At 42.7% G+C, this 13,249-nt stretch overlaps 3 protein-coding genes across 6 annotated transcripts in view; 2 read left to right on the top strand and 1 right to left on the bottom strand.

The window, feature by feature from the left end:
* Positions 1–3,513, top strand: part of LOC113928696 (intracisternal A particle-promoted polypeptide) — a 38,670-nt gene extending 35,157 nt beyond the window's left edge. The window contains exon 7 of one of the 3 annotated variants that reach the window (XM_027604629.2): positions 658–3,513. In XM_027604629.2, coding sequence (XP_027460430.1) covers positions 658–882 — 225 coding nt within the window. In that variant the 3' untranslated portion in view covers positions 883–3,513. The remainder of the gene's footprint in view (positions 1–657) is intronic. The other 2 variants (XM_027604612.2, XM_027604602.2) reach the window with 2 other exon arrangements.
* A 1,540-nt stretch (positions 3,514–5,053) lies between these two features.
* On the bottom strand, positions 5,054–12,300 carry TMEM69 (transmembrane protein 69). Its single transcript, XM_027604667.2, has 3 exons — positions 11,385–12,300; positions 8,787–8,926; positions 5,054–6,553 (listed from the first exon to the last, which is right to left on the bottom strand). The coding sequence occupies exons 2-3, from the start codon at positions 8,826–8,828 to the stop codon at positions 5,846–5,848; spliced, it is 750 nt and encodes a 249-aa protein (XP_027460468.1). The 5' UTR covers positions 8,829–8,926; positions 11,385–12,300; the 3' UTR covers positions 5,054–5,845.
* A 149-nt stretch (positions 12,301–12,449) lies between these two features.
* The window catches only part of GPBP1L1 (GC-rich promoter binding protein 1 like 1), a 59,153-nt gene continuing 58,353 nt past the window's right edge, over positions 12,450–13,249 (top strand). Inside the window, exon 1 of one of the 2 annotated variants that reach the window (XM_027604651.2) lies at positions 12,450–12,575. The gene's annotated coding sequence lies outside the window, so the exon portion shown is untranslated. Of the gene's footprint in view, positions 12,576–13,043; positions 13,219–13,249 lie in introns of those variants that run through there. The other variant, XM_027604643.2, reaches the window with a different exon arrangement.

Raw genomic sequence — 13,249 nt, 5'->3', positions numbered from 1 at the left:
TCCAGTTTCATTTTTTTGCATGTAGCTGTCCAGTTTTCCCAACACCGTTTGTTGAAGTATTCTTGTTTTATAAAATAACCTTTTAACCTGGAAAGATCATTCTTACAAAAATAGGTTTCCAAACCTTGGTCTATACTACCTTTCTGAAAATATGTTTCACAAATTATTGACTCCACTGGATGGTCTTTGAAAAAAAGGATTCCATGGTCAATAACTTGGCAAGTGTGATAGCAATATCATTCTCTTGGAGATTTATAAGGGTCATTAGCATATTAAAGCCTTTTAAAAGCCCTTCTGTGTATAAGCTTTTTTCTCCTTGGAGCTTTGTGGGTTTGTGTTGTGTGTGTGTGTGCATTACCTACATGTATTCCATAGAACAGTTTCACAGAATGCCTTTCTATATAGGTTTAGATTATCTCCTGATCATGATTTATAGTTAATTACAGACATGTTTTTCAATTGTTTTCCTCTAAATTCGCTACTTTGTCTATACCTGCTCAAACATTCCCTTGAAAATGTCCTATATATATTTATATGACTGGACTCTCAGTTTGAAATTTAAATATGTAAAAAGAACTAGAGTATTTGATTTCTCAGCAGTTTTCTCTATTGTCATTTTATGATTCTGCTAACTTTTTTTTCCCCCCTCTTAACCAGGAAAAGTGGGTTGAAGTTGCCTCAATGAAAGTGCCTAGAGCAGGCATGTGTGTTGTGGCAGTCAATGGACTTCTGTATGTTTCTGGAGGTCGATCTTCCAGCCATGATTTCTTGGCTCCAGGTACCTTGGACTCAGTTGAAGTTTATAACCCTCATTCAGATACATGGACAGAAATTGGTAACATGATCACCAGTCGTTGTGAAGGAGGTGTTGCTGTACTATGAAATATAAAGCCTAAGGGAGCACAAGAAACATTTTTGAAAATATAGGATCTGACTCTTTGCAAATCACACATGTCTTTGGTGATAGGATCCTCTGATTCTATTGACTTTTCCATGTATTTGGTAGATAAATGACTAAAGAATGATTTTTCTAAGAATTTGTATAGGGAGAGATACGGAATATATCCTAAATTAATAAAGAACTCACACAGATTTGCCAAGCTTACCAATAGGAATGCTGTTTATGCTCTAGAATTCTCCTCTTAAGAGTAGAGTCCTATTTGTAAAAATGATTTGCTAGAAGCTTCTTGGCAAATAGCCCCATTAGCTGCTTCTCCAGTGTCAGCCAAGCTGTAACATGACCCTTATGTGATGTAAGAATATCAATGAGACAGCTTAAAGATGTCTGTACATTCATGATTCAATCTATGGCACAATTTTCCATGGCCACGGTTGAACCTACAGAGAAAGCCAGTGAAACAACTCCCTACTTTTATTTGTTGCCAGGAGTTTTCACTAGCCCCAAACTTTTTATTGGCAGCAGATACACTGGGAGGGACATGTGGGAAATATCTAGCTGTCTCTATAGATGTTTATATAGATAGATAAGTTTTTGCCTGTTGATAACAAGATTAAAAAAGCTTTTGCTCTCTTACGTTTTTTGTCTTAATGCTGAAAATGCAAGCGAGGAATTACTGGAGGTTCTTAGTGACAGTCCTGTAGTGCAATTGGATGATACAATGGATGACAGAGCCCAGTGAGAGATAGGTACCTCTTAAGTTTCTTTCCTGTTTTCTAAATAGTTATCAAAAATATCTGCTTGGCTTTGGGAAGAGGGAATTTTATTAGACTATCAAGCTTTGTGAAGCTTACTTGTACTTGGGCAATCCTAAGTATGAACTTAGTACAAAGCCTACTGTCTGGTTTGGAGAAGGTGGAATTGTAGGTACCTATGAAGCTTTTTATAGACATTGACAAAAGCGTTAAGGTGAAAGGCCTCTGATCCAAAACTGTGTCTCAAAACTTTTCATTTTTCCCCCTGAGAAACATTTTTTTTTAAAGATTTTATTTATTTATTTTACAGAGAGAGACAGAGAGAGAGGGAACCCAAGCAAGGGGAGTGGGAGAGGGAGAGGGAGAAGCACACTCCCCGCGGAGCAGGGAGCCCGATGTGGGCCTCGATCCCGGGACTCTGGGATCATGACCCGAGCCCAAGGCAGATGCTCAATGACTGAGCCACCCAGGTACCTCCCCTTGCCGAGAAACATTCTAAAGAATTGTTCTGTCTGGTTCTGAGAGGAACATTCTTTGTGTACCTGATCATCACTTTTAGTTATTTCTACCAGTCGCTTGGAGCCATACATATATTAAAGGTCTTACATACATTTAGGTTCATCTAATGATTCCAGGATTTGATTAGTATATTCCTAATTTCCCCTTTTCCTTTTTTTTTTTTTAACTTTATTTTTAAACAATCTCTACACCCAGTGTAGGGCTTGAATCAACCCTGAGATCAAGAGCCAGCAAGGCACCTGATTTCTCCCTTTCTTTCTTAAAGTCCTTCAGTGTATTATTACAGTGTATCAGCAGCTTATTTAGATAGAAAATCTTCCTTGGGGGCGCCTGGTTGGCTCAGCTGGTTAAGCCACTGCCTTCGGCTCAGGTCATGATCCTGGAGTGCCAGGATCGAGTCCCACATCGGGTTCCCTGCTTAGCAGGGAGCCTGCTTCTCCCTCTGTCCCTCCCCACTCTTGTGCTCAATCTCTCATTCTCTCAAATAAATAAAATCTTTAAAAAAAACTTTGTTGGTAAGCATTAAAGACTCAGGTAGCCCTCATATCTAAAATATTTGGATTGGCCCACAAGGATACTTTGTTTCATAACTTAACCATATGCATGTATTAAGAAAAGCTTATATAGTATAGATAGAAAGCTCTGTGTCTTCTTTGGGGTATCCTAAAAGTCTTAAGGGTCATAGGTGCCTGGTGAGATTTATAATATGTCAAGGAATGACATAATTTGTAGATTATTTAAACTCCATGTGCCTTTAGTATTTCTCTACAGAGAATCTGCATTCTGGTTCAAAAGAGATTTACAAAATACTCCTATAATTTAATTCTCATAATTGCCTGGTGCCAACCCGAAATGGCACATGAAGGGAGGCATTTTGTACTGCTGTGGCAGAAACATGTCAAGACAATCTGTGTTTGGGCTTAATGGATCCAGACAATCCCTGTAAATAGATAATTATAAAAATGCATATTATTGTATTATCTTCTAGGTAATGACATGGTCTTAAAAATAATGTACTAATAAAGTGTGTTGATTTTTGCTTTTTCTTGTATTAGTCATTAACTTAGTTTATTAGCAGTGTTCCTAGATTATCCAACTGTAATAGGATTGCCCAAGTTTTTTTACTGTTTTGTTTTTCCTTTAGGGACCTGCACATTTAGTTCTCACATTTAAATGTTTCCTGAGCAGCTATTAATGTGATCTTCCTCCAAAATATTTGACAATCTAATATCGTTCTAAACGTCCTGTCCAATGTACTTAAAGGCAGATGTACTTTATTTTATTATTTTTTTAAGATTTTATTTATTTATTTGACACAGAGAGACACAGCAAGAGAGGGAACACAAGCAGGGGGAGGAGAGGGAGAAGCAGGCTCCACGCTGAGCAGGGAGCCCAATGTGGGGCTCAATCCCAGGACTCTGGGATCATGACCTGAGCCGAAGGTAGACGCTTAACGACTGAGCCACCCAGGCGCCCCTGTACTTTATTTTTTTTTTAAAGATTTTATTTATTTTTCAACAGAGAGAGAGGTAGCGAGAGAGGGAGGAATGGGAGAGGAAGAAGCAGGCTTCCCGTTGAGCAGGGAGCCCAAAGTACCAGATGTACTTTAAAATCAGTTTTTTTTTTTAAAAGAATCATACACTGTAACTTACAAAGTGCATTTACCAGCATTTGTGTAGTGAAATTGGGCAAATAGCTTAAAAGTTACTTGCCCCATTCTTTTTTTTTTTTTAAGATTTTATTTATTTGACAGAGAGAGAGACAGCGAGAGAGGGAACACAAGCAGGGGGAGCAGCAGAGGGAGAGGGAGAAGCAGGCTTCCCGTGGAGCAGGGAGCCCAGCGCGGGACTCAATCCCAGGACCCTGGGATCATGACCTGAGCCAAAGGCAGATGCTTAACCACTGAGCCACCCAGGCGCCCCTACTTGCCCCTATTCTGAAAGATGATGAATTTGAGATAAGAGAAGTTTTAACTTTGTGTAGTCCTCACGCAATTTAGAAGCAAAGACGTTTCCTCACCAAAACACTGTGAGTAGAATTCGGAGAGATTTTCTGAAGAGGGTTTTTCTTCCTTCATTATCAGGCTCTAGTAAACTATTCTTTGCATTGATAAAGGATTGTGTGGTGGTTTCAGCTATGGGCTTTCATTGGTAGGCTTCTCAATGCTCAGAACAAGGTCTAGCTCCGTGGGTGTTGTGCTTGTTTGCTAGGACTGCTGTAACAAAGTACCACAGAAATTTAAATGGAATTTTTTGTCTCTTGTCTAAAATCAGGGTGTTGGTAGTTGGTTCCTTCTGAGTGCTAAAAGGCAGGCATCTATTCCAGGCTTCTCTCCTTGGAATGTAGATGGCTACTTCCATGTACACGTGGCATTTTCCCCGTATGCATGTTTATCTCTAATTTCCCTTGTTATAAGAATACCAGTAATATTACATTACAGCCTACCCTTAGGATCTCATTTTAGCACTATAACCTCTGTAAAGACCTGTCTCCAAATAAGGTCACATTCTGAGATACTGGGACAAGGACTTCAACATACAATTAAGCTTATGAAATTCAAGTTAACTAATATTTGAATACCTGTATTATACAAAGATAACATATACCAGGTGATACCATTTACTGATTTATATTCTTATGCCATTTAAAATGTTTTTTTCCTTTTCTATAAGACTAAGAATCTCAAGAGACCAAGTTTTCAAGTTAGATTCTAAGGTGTTGCTTTTGCTTGTTTTAAAAAAGCTTCTCTGGGGGCACCTGGGTGGCCCAGATGGTTAAGCATCTGCCTTTGGCTCAGGTCATGATCCCAGGGTCCTGGGATCAAGCCCCACATCGAGCCCCTGGCTCAGCATGGAGCCTGCTTCTCCCTCTCCTTCTGCCTCTCCCCTTCCTCATGCTCTCTCTATCTCTGTGTCTCAAATGAATAAATAAAATCTTTACCAAAAAAAAAAAAGCTTCTCTTTGAGTTAATGTGTAAAACTAGATAGCCCCGCTTGTAAGAACATCAAGATGGCTCCAGCTTGACTTTTCCTATTTATATATACTAGTGACTTTATTCTTTTAAATTTTTTGACTAGCTGGTGTTATGTGGAGATGGAGTTGTGTCTATAAAAACTGGAAAATATGTTCAGCTTTTCTTTGAACATGGCTTCCCCTCATGACACTGCTCCCTACTGACTTTAGAGCCACAGATCCTTCCAGCTCATATAACTAGATTATACCAGATGAAACGAGCTTGGAAATGCAATTTCCAGGGCAATTGCAATGAAAACTCCACACTGGAACCACCTATTATTTTCAGACACTAATGGATATGAAGTTTTCCTCTTGTGGGAGAATGTGCCTGTCTTTTGCCAATGATCATAAGGCTCTAACAAAAAGGATTTCCATTTTTATTATTTTACATTCTTCAAAACAAGTAAAACATTAAAATGTATAATTCATAAACTAAAAACTGTAATCTAAAGTGAAAATGACTTGTTAGGGATTTTCAAACTGTTGTCAGGTAATTCCTATGAAATAAAGAAATGAAAAAAAATCTGTGAAGAAGAAATAAACATTGATGGAGGAAAAGAGCTGTTAAACAGGAGAAGTATAAAAAGGTGATGGCAAAATACAACCTTCCAAGGCTTATAGCCAACATGCTAACGTCATCTACAGAGTAGTTTTGTATTTATTCTACTTGAACAGGTCTCTTGGGTCCTTTCTCTGGATAAGTATCTTTAAGTAATAAAGTGATTATAAATGAAAACAAGGCCACTAAAGTGACTACTATCTTAAGGGCTTTGAACCAATTGGGATAATGTGGCAAGAGAAAAAGTTCAATGTGTAATGCTATCCCCAAACCTATTATTACTGTGACTATAGCTTCACTGAGTCTTTCAGAAATAAGGAAGGCAAACCATGAAAACACAACAGGAGCTGTACTATTAGCTAAATTGAGGAAGTCTGGTTTGGCTGTACTACCTTCTGGCAGAGCAAAACCCCATCTGATCCCTCCCAAGAAAGATAGGAAACTGGCTCCATAAGCCATCTGAGTAAAAGCTAATAAGGGGATGTAAGTCTTTGTCATCACCATGACCAGTGGTGGAGCAACAAAGGGGATTAGTCCTGCCAGAGTTATGTATAATGCTGGCTTTGGGCTGTCAAGCAGGTAAGTGATGGTGCTTGCTGGCTTGGCTGGAGGTATTTCTTGCTTTTGCTTCTTAAAGCTGCATGGGGAAGTATGATAGTATTGTGTCTTCCTCATATACACTGGTAATGAAGAGAAAAACCAAGGCCTTGGAAACAAAGGGGTAAAGTTCTGCTGGTGACATGTCTTGAGAGAAAGTGTTTCTATTTTGCTGGCTCCTACTCGGACTGGGAAAGGGTACTTCAGCATCTATAGAGAAAACAAAACCAACAGACAAAAACAGATTTTTAAATAACCACATGTTAGTTAATCCCAAACTGAAACAATATAAAAACAAACCATCTGCTTTCTATTAGTACATCAAACTTTGCGGAAAGGTTGGACTACAGGGTGCTATTAATGCTAGCTAAGACAAGCAAACAGCTATACAACATGCAAAAGATACTACTGGAAAGAAACCTAGTGATGTATTTTGGCCTACCACTAATTTTATCCCATGAGAGGAATATCTGAAAGAATAGGTAAAGACTATATCTTTAGTATCTGGCATTTTAAACTCTCTTCTATTTATAACGTGCAAAAAGGAGCAGCATTAATTACTGTGGGAATGCTGTTTTGTATAAAGTAATCTACCTTCCAGTTTAGCTTTAGAGACACTAAATACTTTCCATAGCTCCATTACTTCCTATATGTCTTTGCCTAGAATTCTAACATACTACTTTTTTTTTTTTTTTTTTTGAGGCAGGGAGTGGGGAGGGGCAAAGGGAGAGGGGGAGAGAGAGAATCTCAAGCAGGCTCCAAGTCCAGTGTGGAGCCTGATCCCACTACCCTGAGATCAACACCTGAGCTGAAATCATGAGTCAGATGCTTAACTGACTGGCTACCTAGGCGCCCCCTAACATACTACTTTTCTATCTAGGGAACCTATCTTTTAAAATTCAGCATGAAGGTTTCCCCAATCTCAATTAATACTCCTATAAGTACCTTATGCACACTCCTATCATAATTCTCACGGTGAATTTAAATCATGTGTTGGTCAGGGCGCCTGGTGGCTCTGTGGGTTAAACGTCTGCCTTCGGCTCAGGTCATGATCCCAGGGTCCCTGGATTGAGCCTGCTTCTCCCTCTCCCACTCCCCCTGCTTGTGCTCGTGCTCTCTCTCTCTCAAATAAATGAATAAAATCTTAAAAAAAAAAAAAATCATGTGTTTGTCTGTCTCAGTATACTTGAGGGCCAGGCCAGTAATTTTTTCTTTGCCTTAAAAAAAAAAAAAAAAAAAAAAACACAAAAAAACCCTCCCCAGTGCCTTTCATGGTACATGGCCAAAGTAATAACCTTTCCTGCTGATTCTGTGCTTTAGTGAGCAGATTCCAGACTTCAACTAGTTAATAGATGAAGAGTAACTCAAAAAGCACTGGATGAAAGAAAAAAATGAAAGTTATTTAAGAATCTTGGTGACTCCTTAAAATGCTAGGAATTATTCCATCCTGGGGCCTTTTCTTCCTTTTGTTTGGAATGTTCTTCCCTGAGCTACTTGCATGGCTAATTCTCTCTCTTCTTACCTCTCTAGTTTTTTAAAAACAGATTTATTTAGGGTGCCTGGATGGCCTAGTTGGTTAAGCGACTACCTTCGGCTCATATCATGATCCTGGAGTCCCAGGATCAAGTACCGCATCAGGCTCCCTGCTCAGCGGGGAGTCTGCTTCTCCCTCTGACCCTCCCCCCTCTCATGCTCTCTCTCTCAAATAAATAAAATCTTTTTAAAAAATAGATTTATTTGTTTACTGGGGGGAGGGGGAAAGAATCTTCAAGCAGACTCCCCTGAGGGTGGAGTCCAATGTGGGGCTCAATCCCAGGACTCTGAGATCATGACCTGAGCTGAAATCGAGTCGGATGCCTAACTGACTGAGATACCAAGGTGCCCCTATTTTTTGTTTTAAGATTTTTTATTTTTAAGTGATCTCTACCCCCAACATGGGGCTTGAACTTACTACCCTGAGATCAAGAGTCAGCACCCCTGGCCCCTCTATTTTTTTTAAGATTTTATTTATTTGAGAGAGCACGAGAGAGAACACATGAGCAGTGGGGGAGGGACACGGGGAGAGGGAAAAGCAGACTCCCTTCTAAGCAGGGAGCCCCACATCAGGCTGGATCCCAGGACCCTGATATCAGGGCCCCAGCTGAAGACAGATGCTTAACTGACTGGGCCCAGGCACCCCTGACCCCTCTATTTTTAAATGCAATCCTAAGTCTATTGTTGATAGTCCCTATTCCCCTTCCCTGCTCTTATAGTTCTCCAGAGGACTTACCCCTTGCAGTATTAAATACTATATACAAATACTTATACAAATAAAAATACTTGTTTGTATTTTATCCACCCTTTCCCCCATCACCTAAACATACGAGGATAAGGATTTGTCTTTTTTTTCATTGCTATTGCCCCAGCAAAGCACTGCCAGCAAGTATTTGCTGAATAAACCAACCTTTGAAGATGCTTGAGAAAATTTCTGGATGAAATGAAGCATACTGGGTCCTACTGAAAGTCTTGCTCAGGAAGATGCCAGGCAGTTCTGATTAATGCGTTTTTACAGCTAAGTGGAGGAGCTGAATGAGAAGCATGTTGCTGTGTATAAAACAAGATGTCACTTAATTTTTTTCATTTTATGCATAATTTTTTATAAGTAGGAACTCGAGAATTTTTTCCATATAACACACTTACCTTTGAAAACAATCATTAATGTTTTCTGGAAATCACTAATACATTAAGTAAATAATCCTTTTCTTCTCTGAACCATTCTTTTAGCTTTTGCTAAAAGCTGGTGTAACAGAAAAAGTATTGCCAGAGACAGAAGATCTGTATTTTACAAATACCTCTATAGGGCGCCTGGGTGGCTCAGTCGGTTAAGTGGCTGCCTTCGGCTCAGGTCATGATCTCAGGGTCCTAGGATCGAGCCCCGCATCGGGCTCCCTGCTCAGCGCAAAGCCTGCTTCTCCCTCTCCCACTCCCCCTGTTTGGGTTCCTGCTCTCGCTGTCAAATAAATAAAATCTTAAAAAAACAAAAACAAAAAAACAGATACCTCTATAATTCCCCAGCTGTGTGACCTTGGGTAAATTGCTTCCCTGAAGTGTAGTTTTCTCATCTTTATTTTTTTTTAAGATTTTATTGACAGAGAGAGACACAGTGAGAGAGGGAACACAAGCAGGGGGAGTGGGAGAGGGAGAAGCAGGCTTCCCGCAGCAGGGAGCACGATGCGGGGCTTGATCCCAGGACCCTGGCACCATGACCTTAGCTGAAGGCAGACGCTTAACGACTGAGCCACCCAGGCGCCCCTAGTTTTCTCATCTCTAAAACTGAAGGTTATAGCTTCTCTGTTCTCTTTTTCAACTTAGTTATCTATTTTGGGGCTTAGATGTTTACAGCTCAAAATAATGATGGTAGCAATTAATACAATTTAGCTGTGAACCAAGCACTGTAACTAGTGTTTTATATGCATTAACTCATTTATTTTGTTTTTTTTTTAAAGATTTTATTTATTTATTTGAGAGAGAGAGAACGAGAGATAGAGAGCACGAGAGGGAAGAGGGTCAGAGGGAGAAGCAGATTCCCTGCTGAGCAGGGAGCCCGATGTGGGACTCGATCCCGGGACTCCAGGATCATGACCTGAGCCGAAGGCAGTCGCTTAACCAACTGAGCCACCCAGGCGCCCCTTATTTTGTTTTTAAGATATTTTTAAGTTATCTCTACACCCAATGTGGGGCTTGAACTCATAACTCCAACATCAAGAGTCACAAGCTCCCACTGAGCCTGTCAGGTGCCCCTGCATTAACTCATTTAATACAATAACCTCATCAACTTGGTGCTGAGAGACAGTATAGCCTGTTGGGTTAGAGTGAAGATTTTGGAGTCAATTTGTGTTGGGATCACGGCTCCACGACTTACTTATTAGGTATGTGATTTTGTACAACGTATTTAATTTTGTTATGTTGTAGTTCACTCACTTTTGAAACAATTAAAATAACTACATAGCTTCGTTGTAAAAATTAAATGAATTAATATATGTAAAGAGCTGCAAACTGTCTCTGACACCAAGTAAGCGTTCAAAAAATAATAGCTATGGGGCGCCTGGGTGGCTCAGCCGGTAACAGCCGGTAAGCGTCTGCCTTCGGCTCAGGTCATGATCCCAGGATCCTGGGATCGAGCTCCACAACGGGCTCCCTGCCCCACGGGAAGCCTGCTTCTCCCTCTCCCACTCCCGCTGCTTGTGTTCCCTCTCTCGCTGTGTCTCTGTCAAATAAATTAAAAAATCTTTTAAAAAAATAATAGCTATATTCCCACCCTACACAAGAGGAAATGGTTAAGAACTCTAACGTAAGCAACCAGTAAGTGGTTGAGAATATGAATCTCGATCTGTCTTACATGAGTTTCATTCTTAACCAGGAGAATGAGGTGTCTAAAAGATCCAAAAACCACATTTGCTACCTAATTAAATATTTTAATGAACTGATTTCTAGGTCACAGCTCTTAGGGCCGGGTAGAGGAATCTATATACCAAAGACTTATCTTGGGCCTCTGACTACATCTTAGATAGCACCTAACATCCACCTCCTGACTTCAAACACATATCTGCAGGGCCCACACACTCACTGTTGGTCAAAAGCACCTGCGTAAGGGCTTTCCAGACCACCCCACTTAAAAATCTCAACGCTCTCTTCACATTTGGAATTCTCTATGCACTGTGACCATGTGCTTTCCAACTCATGGGTGTTAAATGTAAAGAGTGATAGCCTGTATCTCGGGGACGGCCACTGGTGAGGAAATGAAGGGCAAAGACCTAAGGGTTAATCCGCTCAATTTAGGTTAAAACGCCCGATACTGCCACTGCCCCAGAGGAAATAGTTGCAAACTGCATGCCTCAGAGCCGACTTCTGAGAAAAGGGCGCGCTGTGAGAATACAAGGATCCTCGGGAAACTGCCTGACATTCCCCGCGGCTTTGATTTACTCTCAACCCTTGGTGCCCCCTCCCCCCAATTTGTACACTGTGGCAGCAGCCCTGCTGTCATATATATAAGTATACTTGCCAGTGTCGAACGGGGGTTGGAGAGCTGAGTTGCCAGAACAGCCAGGTACTCACGAAAAGGCACTTCCGGCAGGTGGGGTTAGCAGTCTCCCCCCCCACTTCCGGAGAACAGACAAAAAAAGAGTCCGGGTGGGGACTTGACCGGCGCTAACTGGTTCCCGGGCAGGGCTTTCCATCTTGAGTCATTCTTTTAAATCTGAAATTCTGGAAGCTGGCTTTTGAAGTCTGTAGGGTACCTGAATGGTCCTTGCCTCTCTCCTCCAGGTTTCCCAGCCCCCAGAATCTGGCCCTCAGAATTCGGAAAGGTAGGGCAGAACTACTGAAACAATCTCAAGTGATGGTGTTGTAGGAAGGTTGGAGAAATTCGGAGTCTAGGCCAAGTGAGACTTGGCCAAATTGCTTGCCATCTCGAACTCATAACAGGGTTTCTAGGATAGATGGGGCACATCTTACTCTGTGTTAGGGTCCTAAACTACTAACACTAAGAAAAACAAAACTGTTACTTCCATTCTCTTTGCTTGGACCTGGAAACTCCATTAAGAAATAAGAGCACAAAGGGCAGGATTTTCGCTTCCATAAGTGTGGTGGTAACAGTCTTGGGCTTAGGGTTAATCTGAAAAGTTAGATCATTTTCTGTCACCCTTTGCTTTAACTTTTATTTGTTGGTTCTGTGACCTTGGACAAGTCTTTCTTCTCTGGGCCTCCGGCCTCCATTTTCATAGTCTATCAAGGACACAGCACCAGACAATTTGAGCGTCGTTGGCCAGTTCCTCCATTCCCCCGGATTCTGGTTAATGTAGCTTCGTGGTTGTCGGCCATCATATGGCTTAGCGTCCCGTGCAGAATGGGCCCATTGCGAATTCTTCGTAATAGTAACCGCTTCTAATCCCAATAGGCTTTCACTTTTATTTCCTTCTCTGTCTGTCACGGCAGCGCCGCCCCTTCTAGTAGTGCGATACCCAATGAGACTTTAGGTCAGAGAAACAGCTCCTCCGCCCTGGCATAGGAGCGGGCTGCGGACAGATATCCGCCTTGCGCGGGGCCAGGGGCCTGACGCCAGCGGTCGGGCGGAACTACCACTCCCAGCGGGTAGCGCGTCAGGCCTAGCCGCGCAGGCCTCCAGAGCACGGCGGTGTGGCCCGCTGGGCGCTGGAGTCTTAATGTGCGCACTGAAGGAAGGAAGGAGCGGAAGGTGGGAAGGGTCGGAAAACACGATCCTACGAAGCCGGTTTGCTAGTACTTGTACGGGTAGTTTGGGGACGCGAGCATACCCAGAAGTGGGGTACGGGAGGGTGAAGGGGCGGGGAAAACGGTACACACATACACACCCACCCACTTATTCACACGCTTCCAGGCCCTGTGTTGGGCCAGGGAATAATAAGAGGGGTTCCAAACTCGGCTGGTCGCCCCCTCTGAGGCGGCGCAACGAAAGGCAGAGCATTCAATTCTGCAGAGGGGTGGGGGCAACTACGCACAGCCTCAAGCCCCGGTGAGGGGGGTTGGGGAACCGCGCAGGGAGTAACTGCCGTTCACGCGGCGGGACGTCGGCGGCGTGAGGCGTCGGCAGGGTCACCCGAACAGGGCTCCTGCGCTTGCGCTCCTGTGGGCGGTGCGAGTGGGTGGGCGTGTGGGGGGCGGGGTCGGAGGGGGGGAGGGCCAGGCTGGTCGTCGCTCCTCCCCCCCTGCCCCTCCGGGGCCGTGTGGGCCGGGCAGCCATTTTGGGAAGAGCTTTGTTATGGTTGTGGGCTCTCAACCTCTGCAGGATCAGGAAGCTGGGGACGCGCCCTCAGACGCTGCGTCTGGTCGGTCCCTAGCTGTAGCCCCACTGCAGTCGGGTAAGTGGGGGTTCCGGAGAACCGGGCGGTG

This window comes from Zalophus californianus, chromosome 4 (genome assembly GCF_009762305.2).
Source record: "Zalophus californianus isolate mZalCal1 chromosome 4, mZalCal1.pri.v2, whole genome shotgun sequence".
Lineage (NCBI taxonomy): Eukaryota > Metazoa > Chordata > Mammalia > Carnivora > Otariidae > Zalophus > Zalophus californianus.
Note: the sequence above shows the minus strand (reverse complement) of the source record. Positions and strands in the feature narration are given on the sequence as shown.

Bases quoted from the DNA above. Each gene is read 5' to 3' on its own strand.
- TMEM69 (XM_027604667.2), bottom strand. From the start codon at position 8,828: ATGCTTCATTTCATCCAGAAATTTTCTCAAGCATCTTCAAAG. The intron at 6,554-8,786 runs GTTGGTTTATTC...TTTTCTCTATAG, and splicing joins TTTCTCAAGCATCTTCAAAG to ATGCTGAAGTACCCTTTCCC.